Source organism: Ooceraea biroi, chromosome 7 (genome assembly GCF_003672135.1).
Source record: "Ooceraea biroi isolate clonal line C1 chromosome 7, Obir_v5.4, whole genome shotgun sequence".
In the NCBI taxonomy this organism is placed as follows: Eukaryota; Metazoa; Arthropoda; class Insecta; order Hymenoptera; family Formicidae; genus Ooceraea; species Ooceraea biroi.
The window spans coordinates 5886413-5906046 of NC_039512.1; the positions used below are offsets into that span (position 1 = coordinate 5886413).

Consider the following 19634-nt stretch of genomic DNA (forward strand, 5'->3'; position numbering starts at 1 on the left):
GTGCAGGATTAGAATAAACATAATTCCAGTAATTATAATAACAAGATTTTTATTACTTAATCATATTATATTCAAGGATTCTCAAGCAGAAAAGTCATGTAACGGTCAAAATGCTATTTTTCGAAAATGCGCAGCGCCGCAATAACAAAACTCAGTTACGAAAATTATTGTATAGTTCTACAGAATGTATCGAATAGATGTCAATGTTTTTGGCACATTTTTCAGATTTCAAGATTATTACAAAAGTATTATATTTGTGGAGAAAAACTGAAAAATAAAGCTATAGGACGCAAGAAATTTATATCATATATTATTCCTCTTATATCATAAAACCAGACGACAGCTTAGAAATAGCTCGTCACTAAATTTAAAAAAATGCATGCACACACACGCACGCACGCACGCACGCACACAAATATATTCTTTTTATCGTAATGTACATTATAAATATAATATAAATCTCGCGTACAATTTCTCAATTTTTCGTTGTTGCCAGATCTACAGTCTCAATTTTCATGAAAATTAAAAATAAAACGTATTTTATCACAAAAACAAGCTACATCTAAAAAGATTAAATAACATTAATATATAAAACATGATCTTATCTACAGGTCGTAACCCTGCGTTATTATATCTTTCGCTGAACATCATCCAGCTCACGTGTCTTCAAACATATCAGTAATAACTATTACACAACAACAATATTATTATTATTATTACCACTAATCTTTTTCCATCTGCGAACTGACTTCTTTACATCGAAGCGTTGCCGCCTCCACAGCACCGATCAGCGCCGATCTTAAACCATGTTTCTCTAAATGATGAATGCCAGTTATGGTAGAACCTGTAAGAACGTTAAGGGAAAGATGTGTATTGGATTACAGTAAATGCGAAATTTACAATTAAATTATTAATTAATTTTTAACCTGCAGGTGAAGACACGTCATCTTTGAGTTGTGCTGGATGAACGTTTGTTTCGCGAATCATGGTACCAGCACCTATTATAGTTTGCACGGCGAGTTTATAAGCGATGGGCCTGGCAAGTCCCATTTTGACTCCACCATCAGCCAGTGCCTCGATCATCATATATACCTGGAAAAAATTCCTTTTCTTATTAATTATAGTCAAATAAATCCAAAGATTGTTTAAAGAAAAAGACTCGATGATTTAAAAAGTTTAAGAAAAAAAGAATGGGAGTCCATCGCAGGTAATGATAATAAATTTACAAAAACATAAAAATATCAGAACACTGTCTTTTGTTGTTGATTAGCTAGAATAAAAGAAATTAGTGAAACTGGTGAATCAAAGATGATTTAACGTTGTGCTAATTATTTTCTCTAAATGAGGACTTCTGCTTAGACATGAAATTGTACAGGAATCATACTTACATAGGCTGGACCGGAACCGGCCAAGGCAGTGACGGGATCGATGAGATTTTCTGGCACTTCCTCGCAAAGACCAACGGCGGAAAATAATTTTTCTGTTATTTCCGCGTCCTTGTCAGACGTATATTTTCCACGCGTGTACACCGTAGCACCGCAACCTACTAATGCCGGTGTATTCGGCATTATCCTCATCACGGGTGTTCCTTCTGGCAATGCCTAAAAATATATTTATTTGCGCAATCATCACTTTGCATTTTGTTCTTTGTATAAACAATTTGTACAATGGTCACGTGATGTTAACAAATGTTCTTGCTATGATAGAGAAGCATCATACCTTCTGTAACGTCGTCAAGGAGACACCCATAGCGATGGAAAGCAGCAATTTATTGCTGTTCTTTAATTCTGGCAAAATCTTTGGCACAACCTGGGGTTTCACTGATAGAATCAGCACATCACCGTGATCAACGACGGGAGCATTAGCGAAAACGGTTTTTGATCCCATTTCCTAAAAACATTAATTTATATCAAATATAGATCTGACGCACACACTTGTCGCATTTGCCACACGCGCAATATAATTTTAAATCTATCTATCGCGATAACACGAAAATATAAGATGTTTGAAAATTTCATACAATTAATAGATGACAATAGATAAAAAAATTAATATACAATAGATGCGGGTAGTATTGGAAGCTATATTACGATGGTTAATTAAACGCATATGCGAATTAAACTCTCGATTTAAAAAATTTAAGTAAAGTGCAGTTAACATAACTGAATTTATATCAAATTTATTTACAGATTCTGTGATCGATCTCTCGAGGAATAATTCCCAATGTAAAATACGTATATCCTTCCTTTTTCCTCTGTTAAATGTGTTCCTTCCAAGTTTTTGATAAGGAAATTACATTATGCGGCATCATCGCAATAAGTATATGTCTTATCATCTATGTTATCTATGACATTATCAAATGACACATCATAAACAATAAAACGCTCTTTCAACGTTCTTCGATGTTATTATATCGATAATATTCGATATAATAATGATTATAGATCATATCGTACAGTACTGAATTAACATCTTACTTTAAACGTTTCGATGCTTCCAGTGTCGTTCGGAAGGCAACTGGCCAACATCATCTCGCCCTTGCTCAAACCTACGAAAAAAGAAATGGGATTAAAGAAATACAAAAATCGCTTTAAGATTTTGATTCTGTATCTTTCAAAGAACCAGCAGCTAATACACACATATTAAAAACAGTTCAGATGCATGTATACACATCTGAAGAGTAACATAAGTTTCAGAAAATATAAAAAAAACCTGCTTACCCGCTCGTATAAAACCTTTGGCGAGTGCCTGGGCCATTTTTCCTCCACCAAGAAAACCGATCTTCAACATGTTGATATCGATGTTCAACGGTATCTTCTGTTTTTTTACTTCACCGTCCGCAAGTAATTGATCGCTCACTATGGAAGATACAGATGAGAAAGATTATTCACCTCGATAATGCAACACAGCTTGACGAACAAGCACAGGAACAAAGTGATGCTTTTGATGCGAATTATCTAGAGGCACATCAGACGACGGTTTTCGTTTCTCCCGATCGTATGAACGACTGAATTACCCGATCGAGATTTTATTTACTACGTTCCGACGCAATCATACATTTCCAACTACATGTGCTGATATGAACGCAAACAGACGGCGACTGAGCTTACAATTTTTGCTGCGATAAAAGCAAGATTCGTTTGAGCGCGATGTTTATATTTCGCACACTCGTATCTCGTTCTCCCTTTTTCACTTTCTATCGCTTTTAACGACGAAGATGTTCTCTTTGCTTTATATTCTTATATACATGATCTTACGAGATAACAACATTTGCACCCACGATCTATCTTTCGACCGCCAAACTCATTCTGTCTTGTATTTAAAATCATTTGCGGTAAATTGATTTGCGGTCTTTCAGAACGTATATTTCTGTAGACTGTGGAAATTAACTTCTTTGCAGCAGGAGGAATATGTAAAAAGTTCGACCTTCCATGTTCGCAAGCACAAGCAAACAGAATATAGCCGCTTTGCGCGATCTTAGATATCAGGTAGATATTTTTGTCAGTTGCAATGATTGAAATAAGGTATTTACGGTGAATTTAAATGATAATATCGTTACTGTGATAACTATGTAATCATCAATATTTTCTTTGTGATTATTAAAGTAGATTACATAAAGTAGATTACGATTGTACTGATATTATATCATTTTTCTAGTACTCATCGATAAACTGTACAACGGAAACTTCCTAACAAAAAGGGATACTTTGTAATGTTAATAATGATTAACAGCCGTATTTGTCTTGCCATTAAAGCAGAATTAATCGAACGTTTTAAAAATGCCACAATGCAATGATTGACGTACAATGCTATTAAAATTGAACCACAGTTATCGGTGTTAGCAGAACTGAAATGACATTTACGACAAGATTACTCACCATATTTGCGCACGTTTAAAGTCCGCCGAATTCGGCGATTTAATTTCACGAAACCCATTGTCCTGAGAGTCATTTTTATAATCGTTCCAGTATTAACGTAACGTGAATGACAATGAGGTTGATTCTTTGTTGATCTGATTTTTCCTTCTCATAGAACTGGAAATTATACATATTCTAAATATAGTACCATGTATATATAGATATATTAAAAAATATATTACCATGAGGTTTAATGCAAATTCGATTAAGAAATATTTTATTAAATTAATTGCTTACATAATGCGGAAAAATTATGAGTAAAATATAAATTTAAATATAAATTTGCATTATAAATCACTTCATCACGTGTACGCGCGCGTGTACGTGCATGTGTGTGCGAGCGCGTTATAATATTATACATATAATATTAGCACATATTTACATACTTCATAGTACATTTTAAATTCATAGCATATTGTAACATATATACTTCATAGTAATTTGTACTGTAAAATTATTTGTAAGATAAAGCACTGTGTAATTTTAATATTATAACTTTTATAATTAATATGTAATTTTGTTTACAACAATGATAAAATAATTCCATATTTTACAAGAATAAGCTGTGAACTACTTACCGGAAATGGTATCTATAACATTCAGTAGCATAAGCGATGAAAGATTGATGGATCATCCGTAGACTAATTAATTCGTACGCGTTATATCACGCTGCAAAATATAAAATTAAATTACACTGACAATGTTGTTCGGTAACACGGAGATGTATGTAAATGCATATGCATCTAGTGCAAGAAATCTAATGCAAGAAACACCTGCACCGGTAAGCACTGACGCAATCGCAATGTTTGCGATCGATGCGGTACGACAACGATTTCATTACTAACGCCGGCTTTTTTGGACATCCTTATATATGTTTAGCATGTTACAGCCTATCTGTTATGGAAAACTACCTATCCGTGGACTCAATCGGAAATCAAATACATAGTATCCTTCCCTATCGCGCCGATATGATAGTGATGGGCGTTTTGAGAGAGAGTGACTAATAGGGCAAAATTTAGGAAAAAAACGCGCACTTATCTTTCAATCAATATCATCACGTGCCCCGCAAGTAATCCGTCAGATTTATCTGTAAGATAAACTACTTTGAATTCTTCGAGTTTTATACATGTAAATACTGAATTATTTACTAATGTTATTTTAATTATCTCAGATTACTACTTGATGATAAAAATTTGGCTCATATGTTATATTATCATTATTATTATTACTACTTAGATAAATAACAAACTTAAATCTGCTACTTTTAGTTATTTAGCTAATTATTTAGCTAATTGCTTAAATCTATTAAATCTATTGAATTTCGACTGACCATGTAACATTTCTATTTTGATGTTTGTTTTTAATTGGTATTTGAGTTTAAAACGTTATTAAAGTTTGTATTTCTGCGAACAATACTTGTTTCTCCTTCATGCGATGAAAGAAATCAAGATTATATGAAAAATAGAAAACTTTAATATATCAGATATTCTGTATCTTTTTCGAATCTTATTATCGACATTCTTAAAATGTATTTTGTAACGTGCATTACTTGCAGCATATGCAGATACCGCCACTGAAGATATGTCATAACTTCATAAGCACGATAAAAACTAATATACTTTTTATTCTACCTCGTCATGCATAATGTACAGTCTGTTTATAATAATATTGAATTGATCAGAAGTCTTTTGTGCGGATTTCTTTAGCAAAATTCAAATGCAAATTGAATTAATTCTTAATACAAAGTCCTGCATTTGAATTTTAAATCACGAACTATCCGATCGATCCAATATTTTTGCACTACTTGTAATATTGTAATGCAATAAATATACTGTATTTTCCTTTTCAATAGATGTTGCTAAATTGTACCTGTGATATTATATTAGTCAATATGCTGGTAAAAATCTCAACGGCAGTTTTATCGGCAAATTTTCGCAATTTAAACAAAGTGAGTTATGTAAGACGTTACATCACATCTGCTGTATATCAAGGTTCTTCTTATGCTTTCATGCCTCCGTTAAACTCGACTACATAACTGCGTAAAGGTGTAACTGTTTCTTAGTCTAGTTAGAACTTCAGGATGATTTCATTGAAATCTGAAAGTACCATCAGTAGCAGAAAGTAGCATCACGAGAATATAAATCATTCTTCCTTATTTTCTTTTAAAATTTATTTTTGGAATATTATATCGATACTTTTATCAAATCAATCAATCAAATTTATTACTTTCAGCTTTCACTTAGAAAAGGACTTGTTTACAATCACTTCCCTACCACACACATTCGTCCACACATTCCCTACTTTCCCAATCTAAATATTTTACATGCTCGTGATCGAATCCTTTACGTCCTTTCCTTAACCAACCAAACCACCAACCATAAAACTTGGTTTACAATAAAATAATATACCTTATCGTTCACATTCCTTTTGTACTTGGTTTACATAAAACTTTACACACATTCTTTCACACCTTCCCTATATTGCTAGCTTATCTATCTTCGATATCTTTAAATCGCACTGCTTCAAACATCTATGAAGTATTAAGCGACTTGCGATCATTCTATTGCACATGCCTGTGTAACGGTTGTTTGCTCAGGCTGAAAAATACTTCTGCAAAATTAAGAATGTTCTTGAATATATTTATCTGTATTATTGGTTGTCAAACGTATCTCAAGATTACCTCAAGATAGAAAAATTAGGTTTAATATAATCGTGGCGGGATTAGAACGATAAGATCTGGAAAGTATCGCGCGTATGATCTGAAGCGAAAACCTGATGCAATCCGGAATGTAACGGTATTATACATCCACAACGTCCGTTTATTTACTGCGTATATTGTTTTATGCAGTAGTATATTCCAGTTAACAATGCGCATTAAATGATAATAACTAATACAAGGTTTTACTTGTGACCTAGATCACCTAATCAGCGTTAATACATTGATAATAATGATAAAGCATTTTCTTGCTGCCATGCCATGTACATTTAGAAACAACAACACGTAATATATGGAAAAAAATTATGTGTAATTTTATATGCAATTATTTTACGTGATATACAGATATAAATTGTCAAACTTGTCAAGATTAGATTTTTTATAATTATGATAATCTACCAGCACAATTTTTGTTGGATATTTATCATCCGTCTTATCTGTTGTTAGGGTATATAAAACATATTTTGTTAAACGTGGTTATTTAGTTAATTGTAGCCATTAAATGGCACGTCACGGGAAAGATAAAAACAAGAATCAAGATTATACGTATCGTTCGCAAATTTTTCGAGTTCTACGCACATATCCAGATACGTTATCAAATTACAAAATAAAAGCGAAGAAATAAGTAATTTCTAGCGTGAATAAGCGAGATTGACGAATACTCCGAAGCAGCGTATCAAGAAGTAACCTTTGACCCGATTCCTTGCGTAATACTCAAGGAAATTCAATATACATTATGCACGCATAAGAAGCTTTAAATGCGCTGCGTCAGTGAGTTGACATACTTAAATAAACTTTACCCACTTGGTCTGATAAAAACTGAGCAATGCTCAGAGTTGAAGTAATCGTACCCACAATTTGTATCGCAACATTCTCCATGCATATCCGAGGTACCTTGTATCTTCCTGTGCTAATGCTTTGCGGCAAACAACGAAGCATTTTCAAGGTCAAAACTCAAGATCATTTTTCTAGAAGGCAGGAAAGATAAGAGTTTTCGTATCGCGCTTTGTTCCAGACACGAAAATACAGAGTCCGTTGTTTCCAACTGCGTCACATCGGCGATTGTTTGCACGCGAACGGAACGAGATAAGTGCTAGCTATAGAGCGCGAGATGACGGGGGTAAAAGAGGGGAAACAGAAGCGTCGCGTAGCAAGCGCAGCTGAGTGAGAGGCATGAGATGCAGAGTTACAGAAGTGGACCGGGTGTTCGAAGGTCCGTTCACCGACGTCCGTGTGTACTGCCAACTGTCAGTCGTCGACGGTCGCTCCGCGGATTAGCATGAGAGTCGATCGCGCACGATCGGTCGCTTTCGCGTGATTCCGCCGCCGTGGCCGTGGTTGCGCCGACGCGCTTCATCCGTCAGCCTCCACCGATCAGCCGACGGGAGTCATAACACGCTCGGACACGGACGTGCGCGCTCTCCTTCCTTATCTTAGTCTCCGTCTCTGTCCCTCTGATTCGGCGATAGGACTCTGGGCTGTATCGGACGAGACACGTCCGCGGACACGTAAGATGCGTTCCATCACCGGAGACTCGTGTCGGGTCCGATCTTCGCGAGCAAACTGACGTGACGTGACGTGACGTGACGCGGAGTGCAGAGTTCTCGATCTCGCGCCGACGACCGCGCGATCATCGTCGTCTCGTCGTGTTGTTCTCGTAGTTGTTACGTTGTTGTCATCGTCGTCGGCCGTTGTGAAGATGCCCGCACAGCTCAGCAAATTCTCGTTCGATGCGCCCTGCATGGATTACACTCATCCGTGGACGGACTCGTGCATCAGCTCGACCGCGGGCCTCGGTTTGCACTCTCTGCAGGAATCACTGAGGATATACACGACCGTTTACGTAGTACGTGTAGAAATACGTAAGAGTGTATCGTCAATTTTCTGTCTTTCACCGGAATGTGCCTTCGGTGACCTTTGTTATCTGTTATATCTGAGATACAGAGCACGAAAGAGGGAGGAAAGAATGTAGCAGAGAGTCCTCCTGCTCTCCAGATTTCAATATCCGTTTCTTATGATACTCATGATATCTTGAATAGCGCCAACCTCTTGCACAAGACAGGTGCCTGAACGGTGTCAATGCGCCTGCTTTTCGGTTCGCCTGCACTCGTGCTGAATACAGCTGCACTACGCCAAAGTTACTGATATACACCCAGCTCTCTCGCGATTCTTCTTTGCAGTTTCTCGAAACAAGGCGATGTGTATCTTTTAAATTCTTCTTTTCCTAAATAACGCGATTTCTTTCTTTCTGTGCGGAACATAATCTATCGCGTGAAAGGAAGAATCACGTGTATTCGATTGAAATTCGAATTTAAACGCGATCAGCTGTGTCACAAACCGTCTAGGTTTTCTGATGTTATTCGACAGCAAACAAGCTTTTCCAAAACAAGGATTAGTCACTATTAGTGTTAAATGTGAAGGCTCATACTTATTGATATAACAAAATTAATAATAAAATAGTAAAAATATTAATAAAAATATAAAATGTCAGATTCGCATTTCGTTTCGTTTGAGATCAATTTTGTTGTTTTTCCCTTTAATAGTATATTTATATCATGCAAAAAGATTTATTTTACATTACAAGGCTTTATTATAATTGCGATTGTAATTACGATAGTCCTTTACGCCAACTACGTTCACGTAAAATAAAAATTTAAAATTTTTTTAAATTCTTTTTTTAATATTTGTATCTATCTGTATCATATTGTGTAATTTTATTTAGTAACTCTGAAAGTTTAGCGGATAAACTGCATAAAACGGATAAATTGCATAAAATTTGGAAAAATAGTCAATTAAAAGTGAATTAATAAATAACACAGGTCTACATGATTTTGCGTTTTGGATTACAAAGGTCATTTCTTACGTAATTTTGTCCGCTGAATACGAATCCGGCCTTACAATTTCTCTATCACGTCAGGTTTTCGAGATAATTAGGTTTAAATAGCCAAAAAATGCCGATTTTGACTATATTCAACCGATTATTGCTAATAAAGTAATTTTATTTCAAGAAATTCGCAAAAGGTATCTTAATGTACAATTCTTCCCCTTTAAAAACATATAAGATTTTTTATTTTACGATTATTTTTGACGGAGATACTGAAGTTTATTGATATTGAAGTCTATGAGACTCAAAGCACATTATAGACATTATATGTGACAGTCTATTTCTGTAGCATATATTATTATGAAAAATTAAAACCAATAAAATGAAAGAAAATATAGTACTTTATAGTACACAGTGAGAAAAAAATGAAAGCACAAAGATAGGATTCTTTAGAAGCTATTGTTATAATACTATATACATATACCAACTAAACATCATTGTTCACATGGTGAAAATTTTCTAGGAAATTTTACTGTAATTTTTTTAATCAAACTTCCAATGTTTTTACGTTGAATTTGCGGATAATAAGAATTTCAGTATGTCCCTCAGTTAAAAGAAAATGACAGTAAAATGTCCAAGAAAATTGTACTTAAAGTTATATTTTTTAAATTTGCATATCTCTGTTAAAAGTAATCGTAAAATAAAAAATCTTATATGATTTTGAAGGGGAAGAGTTGTACATTAAGATGCCGTTTGCGAATTTCTTGAAATAAAATTACTTTGTTAGCAATAATCGGTTGAATATAGTCAAAATCGGCATTTTTTGGCTATTTAAACCTAATTATCTCGAAAACCTGACGTGATAGAGAAATTCTAAGGTCGGATTCGTATTCAGCGGACAAAATTACGTAGGAAATAGCCTTTCAATTCCAAAACGCATAAAGTTTTTGAAATTTTGCAGATCTGTGTAATAATTGATTAATATCTCATGAAATATTTAACTCTGCTCATATAGGATGTATCAAAAAGCCGTTGAAATATGTGCATAATCATATTATTATTCCATTGTGTTCGTTTATCATGCAAATTGAAGAATTGCGCATTCACATAACTTAAAACTGTAGGTGTCAAGTTGAAATGAGATGTTTATATGCTTGAAATGCAAAGAAAAATAATCTTACCTTATATTTATGAATCATTTACTTTTTTCTTCATACTGATTTTAATTTGTTATTCCAGATTGCACTTTTGATGAGAGGAAAAATACCATCAAGGGAAGACATCAAAAAAACTATATTGGGTATTCTTCAATCTACAGCCTTCCTTTCCTGGAGCGGTTTTGCCTACTCTTTATTTATTTGTCTATTAAGGTGAAAACCATCAGATGCATATCATTGTTCAATTCAGACTTCAGACTTATAAATTCAGACTTTTTGAATAAATTCACTTTAAAACGTCATGTTTATATTATTATTAAATGTTAATTCTTTTATTAAAAGAATGAAAACAACACTGTGAATATAAGAAATACATTAAAATGTTAAAAAATATCGATAATAATTATAAATCCAACTATTTATATTCCAGGCGATTATTAGGACGTTTCTATTTCCCGACCGTGTCTTTTGTTCCGTCCTTCCTATCTAGCTTATCTGCCATTTTGATAGAAAGGTCTTCTAGACGCACATTACTATGTCTTTATGTATCAAATATTGTGAGTAAATATATTAAAATCTTCTTAAAAAAAAGATCGGAAATACATCTTCATCATCCTTTTGTTTCAGGCGACAGAAACGTTGTTCAGGATGGGTGTGTGGCGGGGCTATATCTCTCCTATACCGAAAGGAGAGGTCTACATTTTTGCCGCGAGCGTAGCTGTATTACTATACTTTTTCCGGTCAAAAATGAACAAGCAGGATCAGATATATAAGATATTAAGGTACCTCAATTTGTTTTATGCTATTCCATACATCCGCAATATATACATATAATCGAATATTTCTCACATACAAAAATTTGAAACATAGGTTTATTATTGGACAATATGAAGAGACTGAATATCTTGTAAAGAGAAATTTGTCTTCCAAACCGTCTTCAGAAAATGTCGACAGAAAAAAAGAACCGAAAAAATCTGAAAAACGTCAATTTACTCTTTTACGTAAATCTTTCGAAGCATACAAGAATATCATTAATACCTTGAAGGCACAGAGTAGGCATCCTTCTTGTCCACATCCTTATAGTTGCGCACACTATATTTTAATGGTAAGAATAACGATACAATGATATATTGCTAAATATATTGACAAGTATATTCCTCAGATATACTTTATATCTTTCTATTTAGGATAGTGCAAGACTATTCAGTTATGGTGTTTGCGGGCAAGTAGCGCTTAAACTAATCTTGCAAGTTAAAGGATTATTGCAGAAGCCGAAGTTATTAAAAAGCACTATCTTCCAAAAAGAAAATTTGAATCTGGGTGTGTGCCTCGGAGGATTTGCTGGTCTTTATAGGGTATACAATCTTCCCCAATCAGAACACTAGCGACTCGATAAAACATGCAATTAATATCGAATAATGTCAGCTCTAATAACTCTTAATCATAACGTTCTCGTGAATAATCATTTTGTGCTTCTCTCTTTGTAGCTAGTATCATGCTTGTTGAGAAGAACTTTCTACAGGGACTCGCATCTTTTTGCTATTCCTGCTGGACTTGTCGCGAGCATGGCGTTTACAGCATATCCCAATAATACTGTAGCGTTATATTTTATGTGGAAAGCGTTACAGGTATAATCGTATACACTGTTTTTCTCAATGTATTTATGATACGTACGTTGAAGGATTTTTATTTACATTATTTACTCTGTTCCAGTTATTATGGAATGATGCGGTAGAAAATAAGAAAGTACCTAAAGTAACATGGTTCGCGATCTTATTGTATTGCTTTAGCACGGCCCTTCTATTTCACGTAGCTATAATCGAACCACAAAACCTGAGATCGTCTTACTGGAGGTTCCTTTACAATATGTCAGGTGGAAGGTAAGTATCGCCGCAATAAAACATTATTTTTATTCGAAATCTATTCCGGGATCTATTATTTTCACTTCGTGTATATATTGATTTTAGAATAGCAGTAATGTCCCGGGAACTCTTGGACGTGTTTGGATTAGAAACTAGCAAGAATTTGCAAAATGTGCTTATGAGGACTAAGACCACGGACAAGATTACCTTCTCATTCTAGAATGCCAATCGTAACCAGAAGAAATCATCATGTACTTTAGTTTTTATTTCGATTGTGTATTTCGCAATACCAAAGAAAACGAACAGAAGTACAGTATGTACATTTATACTTGCATAAAAGTCTAAATTGAACGCGGTAGGCAGTGAAACGTGAAAGAGCACGTCATGATATATATATAATGATCGAAATATTATTAATTTTCCTTTTGTTTTTGTGAAATCTAATTCAAAGCACTGGTGCTTGGATAATGTGATATTAAACAAACTTAATACTTTTATATGTAGAAATAATTCATGTAACTTAATATATTTAACACATTCGCAGCCGTTGAAAAATGAAAGTGTTAATTATTACACAACGTGATAATCCTAAGAGATAGGGCAGGGGGGAATAGATAAATGATATTTATATATGCATATGGTTAATATCGATAGTACGTTCGTGTAAATACATTAGGATGCATGAGAAGGGCACTTTTCATTTCTGCAATACATTATCATAGAGCAGTTATTTTTTTACATTTATTGCAAGTTTCATATTTATCATTTACAATGTAAATATGATTAAAATAAAGGAGCGGGTTTATTTTATATCATAAATGCATATACCTGAATTGTTGAAATATAGAAGCAATTTGTGATAAACGGTAATATTTTGTCGCAATGTCTATGTATTATGTCTATTCTTTAGTCGATCTCCAATGCTCTGTCCATTATAACCGCAACCGCTTTTTCACGTTTCCTTATTGTCCTTCTCTTTTTTCGCAAAATTTTGTTCCACTTAATGCTTTGCATCCCCAAGTTTTTCTGATTTATAATTCCGGCAATTATTCGGGAATCTAAGACTGAAACTGGATGTCTCGGTGTGTTTACTTCGAGTGGTTCCAAACTTCTCAATGAATCCATTTGCCATGGTAATAAACCAATAGGAGATTCAATCCACTGATGAGTATCTGCGGGAAATAAATAAAACATTTAATGTTTTATTCATTGAGCTTACAAATTATTATATCCTAGGAAACGCAATCTTCATAAACGTACCAAGTGCTGATTTCCAATGCAAATTGCGAATTACTTGGTCTGCTACATAAGTAGTTTTTCTTCTACTCGTGTTCTTTCTCGCGTGTATTTGCTCAGTTGCCGTTGAGACTGTTTTGAAATTCTCAACGGTATATATTTTATCGCAAATATCTCCGTTGCTAGTATCCTTGTCGTTATGCTTTGGAACGTGCAAGCTTGTATAAGTTTTAAGTAAACATAACAAATGTTCCTTCATTTGCGCGTCTATTTTTGGCATAGCAAATTTCAAGATTGGCTCTATTAGTCTTTTAGAGAATTCATTTGCGTGTAACAATAGTTTCGACAGAAAGTTTATGTCCGTAAGGAAGTGTGGCATCGTACTGGAAATGTCTAACCACAGGACATTCTGCAAATATGGATAATTACAGCGTAATTGCTTTCTAATGTGCTGACTCACGGTCTTTGTGTCCAATTTCCTCAATGTATGTTCCACAACATGAGAAATATTTTGAGCTATGTCCAATTGAATGAAACTGTAGACGATAGAACTTATCCACAAAGCTGCGGAAGTTCTTCTTTCCTTACTTTCTTGTTCTTGATTTACAATATCAAGCAATTTAAACACTAAAGTTTCTAATATCCCATTTCTATGCAGTAGGACAATGATGTCTTTCCAACACTGAAGTATACGGGATGGCAAAATCTTCCCTTTCAAACTATTACTCTTAGTTTTCTGGCCTCCTTGTTGAAAAATCTTCAGAATGTCTTTATTTGATAGAAAAGCTGTATTTCTGCACAATGCATCGCAGATCATGTCACCCTTTCTATGTGTATTTGTGGATTCATTTCCAGTCAAACACACAGATATCTCGGACAAAATTAAAGCTTGTGCAGCTTTCAGATTATATTCTTTCTCAAGAAGTTTTATGGTTTTTCTACTGGTGACTATATATTCATTCTCGTTGCCGTCTAAAGTCTTATTATTATATTGCGATAGCATATATGTGCGTAGATCTTGCAGTATTCCCCTAATAATATAACATACATTTAATATTAAATTAATGTAGGATCAAAAAAATAATACACTAAAAGTTTTAATTACATTTTCCTGATTATGGATTTGTCCAGAGAAAGAACTACGATGATACAATTCATGATAAAAATAAACATACTGTAACTGCTCATCTGGTAAATTTGACACCAACTCGTGACCAGCATTAATATACAAAGAAACGGCTGACCAAATTTCGATCAAGTCTGCAAAGGCCTGGACTTCTTCGAGTCCTTTCTCTTCCTCTACAGGAACCTCTTCTGCAATGTTCTCTTTTGTATAATATTCCTCCATTGCACGTGCCTCGGCTACCCAGTATTCATCCTGCAGAAACAATATTTTAAAGAATACATGTATAACATACATGTATAACTTGAAAGAGAAAAACATACATGTAACCACTTGAGCAATATGTTAATCGCTATTCTCAAGACGCTGATAGAAGGCAATTCATGTCCATGGGCTGCCTCGTGTCTCAAGTTGACTATCCACGCTGGAATTCTCAGCTGATCGGCGATTTTAAATAGAGACGTCTCCCTCGTGTGCCCTAGGTTAGATATGTGGTTCAATAATCTCATTATTGTGGTCGAGTACATCAGACTCAAATCGTGCTCGTAATACATCGGCAGCTCGCCACTGTCAATTTTAGACGTCCATTCACGATCACGGAGGCATACTTGCAGGACTGACAGGGTACAGTCCACGCCTGCCGGCAGTTTCGGTATCCTACGAAAGAGTTTAATTCTTAATAACTGACGTGGTCTTTAGAATGCATCGCGTCGGAGGCAAAATAACGCCAAATAATTGCATTACCTGGCTTTCCATGCTAAAAGCACTTCGTACGCTTTCGCTTGTTCGGCCGTATCATTAGAGTAAATCTGTTTGTACACGTCGTGCCATTCGGCCCTTGAAATCGATCAATTGAGTCAAGTATTTAAGTCACCTACTTTATTCATGTCTTTACGATTTATTTGAATTAATACTTACGGAGAGAACCACGGTACTTGCTTCACATCCTCGCGTTTCGAGGATAGCGCCATGTTGATCGAGCCTCGACCACGTGCTACGCTTGACCGTGGCGGTAGTCCAGCTGTCCAATTGCTCGGTGCGGCGCGGCTTATATACCCCCACTCGGCGGTCGCGCCGGCGCAGCGACGTCACGTCGGCCGTAGTGGCGTAGTGTCGCAGGGCGCGGAGTATTTAATTGAAAATTAAAAGTGTACTTTAGATTATTATTATTTATTGATAATTAAGAAATTATTGAACATAAACACTGTAAGCTATTACATACGAAAATTTATTATTCACAATAATTTTATGAATATAACAGTTATAGTTATAGCACAAAAAGACTTTTATATACAACTTTTATATACCAAGATTTATAAAACTTTCTTTAAATGTGATAAAATAAATAATTAAGAATTTTCTTAACATTAAAGCTTAACTTTTTCAAATTCTGATTATAAATAATAATGTATTAGGTGTTTTTAATATTTAGAAGGTTACTTTAAAAAGTTAATTATTTAAATAGGTTATTCTTCTTCTCTTTTTTTAATATGTAACACGTTACTTTAATATTTAATCAATTACTTTAATATTTATAATATAGTTTGTAGTTTATTACTGTTTATAAACTTCAATTTCCCGCTACTGCACTGCACTGCTTGTCCTTTCTCAAGAGGGTAGCGAGTACAGTGAACTGCTGCACTAAATTTCACTGCACTGCAATAAAGAACGGATTTAGGTTATGTTGCACCGCAATGAAGAACGCTTTGGTGTCACTAGTTTACACTAGTGCAGAAAGTTCGGCAATAAGGAACAAACCTATAATTCGCGATATTTTGGACGTTTGTTAACAACTGTGCTTCGAATGTGAAATGGTGAATTTGTGACATCAGTAGCTAGAAGATCACGGTAACAATGGCCAAACAGATTACGACAGTATTAATAGACCTCAGTGGGACACTGCATATTGACAATACAATCATCCCAGGCGCTGTGCAGGCATTAAACAGGTGCGCGATTTGATGTCATTATAATTTCCTTTAACATTTAATCGTTCTCATAATACATCAGTTTGGTGACGGTGCTTGTGGAGTATCTTGTCCCTTTAATTCCAGTTAAGTTATTTATTTAATAACGAATTTTTCTGATCAATCTTTTTTAATCAATTTAGAACGGATACTAAAATGTTTTCACGAGATCAACAATAAATTCCTCAATTTTAAATACAATAACTAATTAAAATTTATTTCTAATGTAGATTACGAAATGCCCACCTGTCGATTAAATTTGTCACCAACACTACCAAAGAATCGAGTAATTATCTATACGAACGTTTAACCAAACTTGGATTTGATCTGCGAAAGGAAGAAATCTTCAGCTCCTTAGCCGCAGCGAGAAAACTGATTATCACCCGGCAATTGAAACCAATGTTGTTGATCGATCCAGCAGCGATGGATGATTTTCAAGATCTAGTAACAGACGAGACACCAAACGCAGTGGTGGTTGGTTTAGCACCGAGCAAATTCAATTATGACGAGTTGAACAAGGCATTTAGGTAGTTTCATATATATTTTTTCTATCTTCCTTTCATTGGTACCATATGAATGCACTATAATCCAATACGTTTAATATCAGATTGCTTTTAGATGGTGCGTCGCTCATAGCCATTCATGAAGGACGATACTACAAACGTCCCGATGGTCTGGCTCTAGGTCCTGGTGCATTTATCAAAGGCTTGGAGTATTCTAGCAACACAAAAGCAGAAGTTGTTGGCAAACCAACCATGGGATTTTTCCAGGCAGCTTTAGGAGGGACAGATCCAGTGCAAGCTGTAATGATTGGTGATGTAATATTTTTTTATTATGTATTTTTAGAAGCGTTTGTTTAGAAACACATTATTAATCACAAATTTGCAATTAGGATGTAAAGGATGATGTAGCTGGTGCACAGGCAGCTGGGATTAAGGCCATACTGGTACAGACTGGCAAATATAGAACGGGAGATGAAAGTACTATTAATCCAGGACCAGTAAAAGTATGTGCTTCTTTTGTACAGGCAGTTGAAAGTATTCTCGATGGAAGTATTTAACAATTTATGGTTGATAAATTGATATTGCAAATAATAATAGAATTCTCTTTATTGGAGTATCGCTGCGTAGACAATATGCAATTTCTTCCTCTCTTCTGTATTAAATTATATATTTTATTTAAATATAAATTATTCTATGATGTACATAGTTTCGAGCGATGCCATATTATTGTAAAATAGACAATAAATACAAGTCGAAATTAATGTCAATCTTGTTTTTTTTTGTTTTTTGATATAAAGTTCTATGTATCATTCAGCCTATCGATGTAACTTTCAATTAATCAGAGTAATATCAATGATATTGTATTAAATATGTACAAAGATAATTAAGTAAACGTGAAAGTAGTCGAAGATGATGGAAATATCGTCTCACTGATCGTAGAAAACTGTAGAAAATTTGACTTGTTTAATTTGACATTGGAAAGGTTTAATAAGTCACGTTTTAGGACAATAAAATATATCGTACAAAGCAATTTATATAATAAGCGTACTTTTGTAGAGACGATATCGGTATAATCGTTTTATCTTGTTCTAAAAAATTATAAATTTAATATAAGTCTTTTTTTACACTATTACATAGCCTTACATTGTAAGTAGTACCACTGTAGAACCTGCACTTACTAATAAAGCAGATTTACAGAAACAAAGTACTTTCTATCAGAAAAGTATGATGCATGCGAGTATCGTTTTCAGTATAAAATTTGGCACCAATTTTACTATTCTTTTTTATAAAGATTATAAATATAAACACTGTGTTCAATTTTCAATGTTAAATTAACATTGTAACAAAGTAAAATTAATACATTTTGATTTTTCATACTATTTGACATTTAAATATCAATACTTTAACGTCCTATACTGTATAATGAAATGTTTTGAATGAAAAGACTATATTCAATTTTCTTCTATAAAATTATACGTTGCTTGCTATAGAAATAATAATGATAAACTCGATAAAATTCAAAGACTGAATTTTTATGGTTGATGGTAACTACTTGAGATATTTAATGACTTATATGTAATGTCATTAATAACAAAAAGAAAAGTAGTATGTATTGTGATATCATGTAATTATGAGCTGCTTTAGATGTTTTAATCAACGCAAATTGTAATTGAAATGCCCTCTGTAACTTATGATCTATGATCAGGCACATCTTGATTATTTGTATTATAATAATAAAAATCTGAAATAAAAACTTTAAGTCCAAAAAATTAGATGATTAATGCAGAATGATTAATTTCGATTTATGCAAGAAATACAATTGGAGAATACTAATATGTACAGTATATTTCCAGAGAACTATGCAATGAGCTGAATATAATTCATAAGTTACCGATTCTGATTAATCGTTCTATACAGGGTGTCCCAGACTTACCGTATCACCGGTTAATGGTAGATTCCTGAGGTGATTCTGAGACGAATGTTCCTCTTGCAAAATGTCGAGGGTGGCGTAGTTTCGGCGCTACGAAGGGTTGTAGTTATCCTATCCTTGTGTAGAATTTTCCCGCGTTCAGTGACGGTGGGTCGAAGGGGTCCCGCGCATCGCGCACACTTCAATTTGAACAACCGCGAAAAATTAAGATCAAATTGAAGTGTGCGCGATGCGCGGGACCCCTTCGACCCACCGTCACTGAACGCGGGAAAATTCTACACAAAGATAGGATAACTACAACCCTTCGTAGCGCCGAAACTACGCCACCCTCGACATTTTGCAAGAGGAACATTCGTCTCAGAATCACCTCAGGAATCTACCATTAACCGGTGATACGGT

At 34.5% G+C, this 19634-nt stretch overlaps 4 protein-coding genes across 16 annotated transcripts; 2 read left to right on the forward strand and 2 right to left on the reverse strand.

Annotated features, from left to right (window-relative positions):
- Positions 1-35: 35 nt before the first annotated feature.
- Positions 36-7817, reverse strand: LOC105282058 (pyrroline-5-carboxylate reductase). Of its 12 annotated transcripts, none has more exons than XM_011343754.3 (11): positions 7528-7817; positions 6326-6527; positions 5787-6013; positions 4496-5004; positions 3879-4034; positions 2721-2858; positions 2478-2548; positions 1720-1890; positions 1389-1601; positions 927-1092; positions 36-844 (listed from the first exon to the last, which is right to left on the reverse strand). In XM_011343754.3, exons 5-11 carry the CDS (start codon positions 3949-3951, stop codon positions 723-725), a joined length of 954 nt encoding a protein of 317 aa, XP_011342056.1. In that variant the 5' UTR covers positions 3952-4034; positions 4496-5004; positions 5787-6013; positions 6326-6527; positions 7528-7817; the 3' UTR covers positions 36-722. The 12 variants fall into 12 exon arrangements, with proteins under 12 accessions (XP_011342056.1, XP_011342054.1, XP_011342049.1 ...); XM_011343752.3 differs by having other exon boundaries at positions 7438-7817; XM_011343747.3 differs by having other exon boundaries at positions 5787-5952; positions 6326-7817.
- Positions 7818-7867: 50 nt separating this feature from the next.
- Positions 7868-13343, forward strand: LOC105282057 (transmembrane protein 135). Of its 2 annotated transcripts, none has more exons than XM_011343744.3 (9): positions 7868-8479; positions 10697-10827; positions 11045-11171; positions 11242-11396; positions 11485-11719; positions 11802-11969; positions 12102-12242; positions 12328-12494; positions 12582-13343. In XM_011343744.3, the coding sequence occupies exons 1-9, from the start codon at positions 8333-8335 to the stop codon at positions 12694-12696; spliced, it is 1386 nt and encodes a 461-aa protein (XP_011342046.1). In that variant the 5' UTR covers positions 7868-8332; the 3' UTR covers positions 12697-13343. The 2 variants fall into 2 exon arrangements, with proteins under 2 accessions (XP_011342046.1, XP_011342047.1); XM_011343745.3 differs by having other exon boundaries at positions 8362-8495.
- On the reverse strand, positions 13113-15877 carry LOC105282056. Its single transcript, XM_011343743.3, has 6 exons — positions 15754-15877; positions 15580-15672; positions 15159-15492; positions 14888-15090; positions 13737-14743; positions 13113-13648 (listed from the first exon to the last, which is right to left on the reverse strand). Exons 1-6 carry the CDS (start codon positions 15804-15806, stop codon positions 13383-13385), a joined length of 1956 nt encoding a protein of 651 aa, XP_011342045.2. The 5' UTR covers positions 15807-15877; the 3' UTR covers positions 13113-13382.
- Positions 15878-16488: 611 nt separating this feature from the next.
- On the forward strand, positions 16489-18502 carry LOC105282059 (haloacid dehalogenase-like hydrolase domain-containing protein 2). Its single transcript, XM_011343762.3, has 4 exons — positions 16489-16784; positions 17033-17329; positions 17410-17620; positions 17695-18502. The coding sequence occupies exons 1-4, from the start codon at positions 16690-16692 to the stop codon at positions 17860-17862; spliced, it is 771 nt and encodes a 256-aa protein (XP_011342064.1). The 5' UTR covers positions 16489-16689; the 3' UTR covers positions 17863-18502.
- The last annotated feature ends 1132 nt before the right edge of the window (positions 18503-19634 follow it).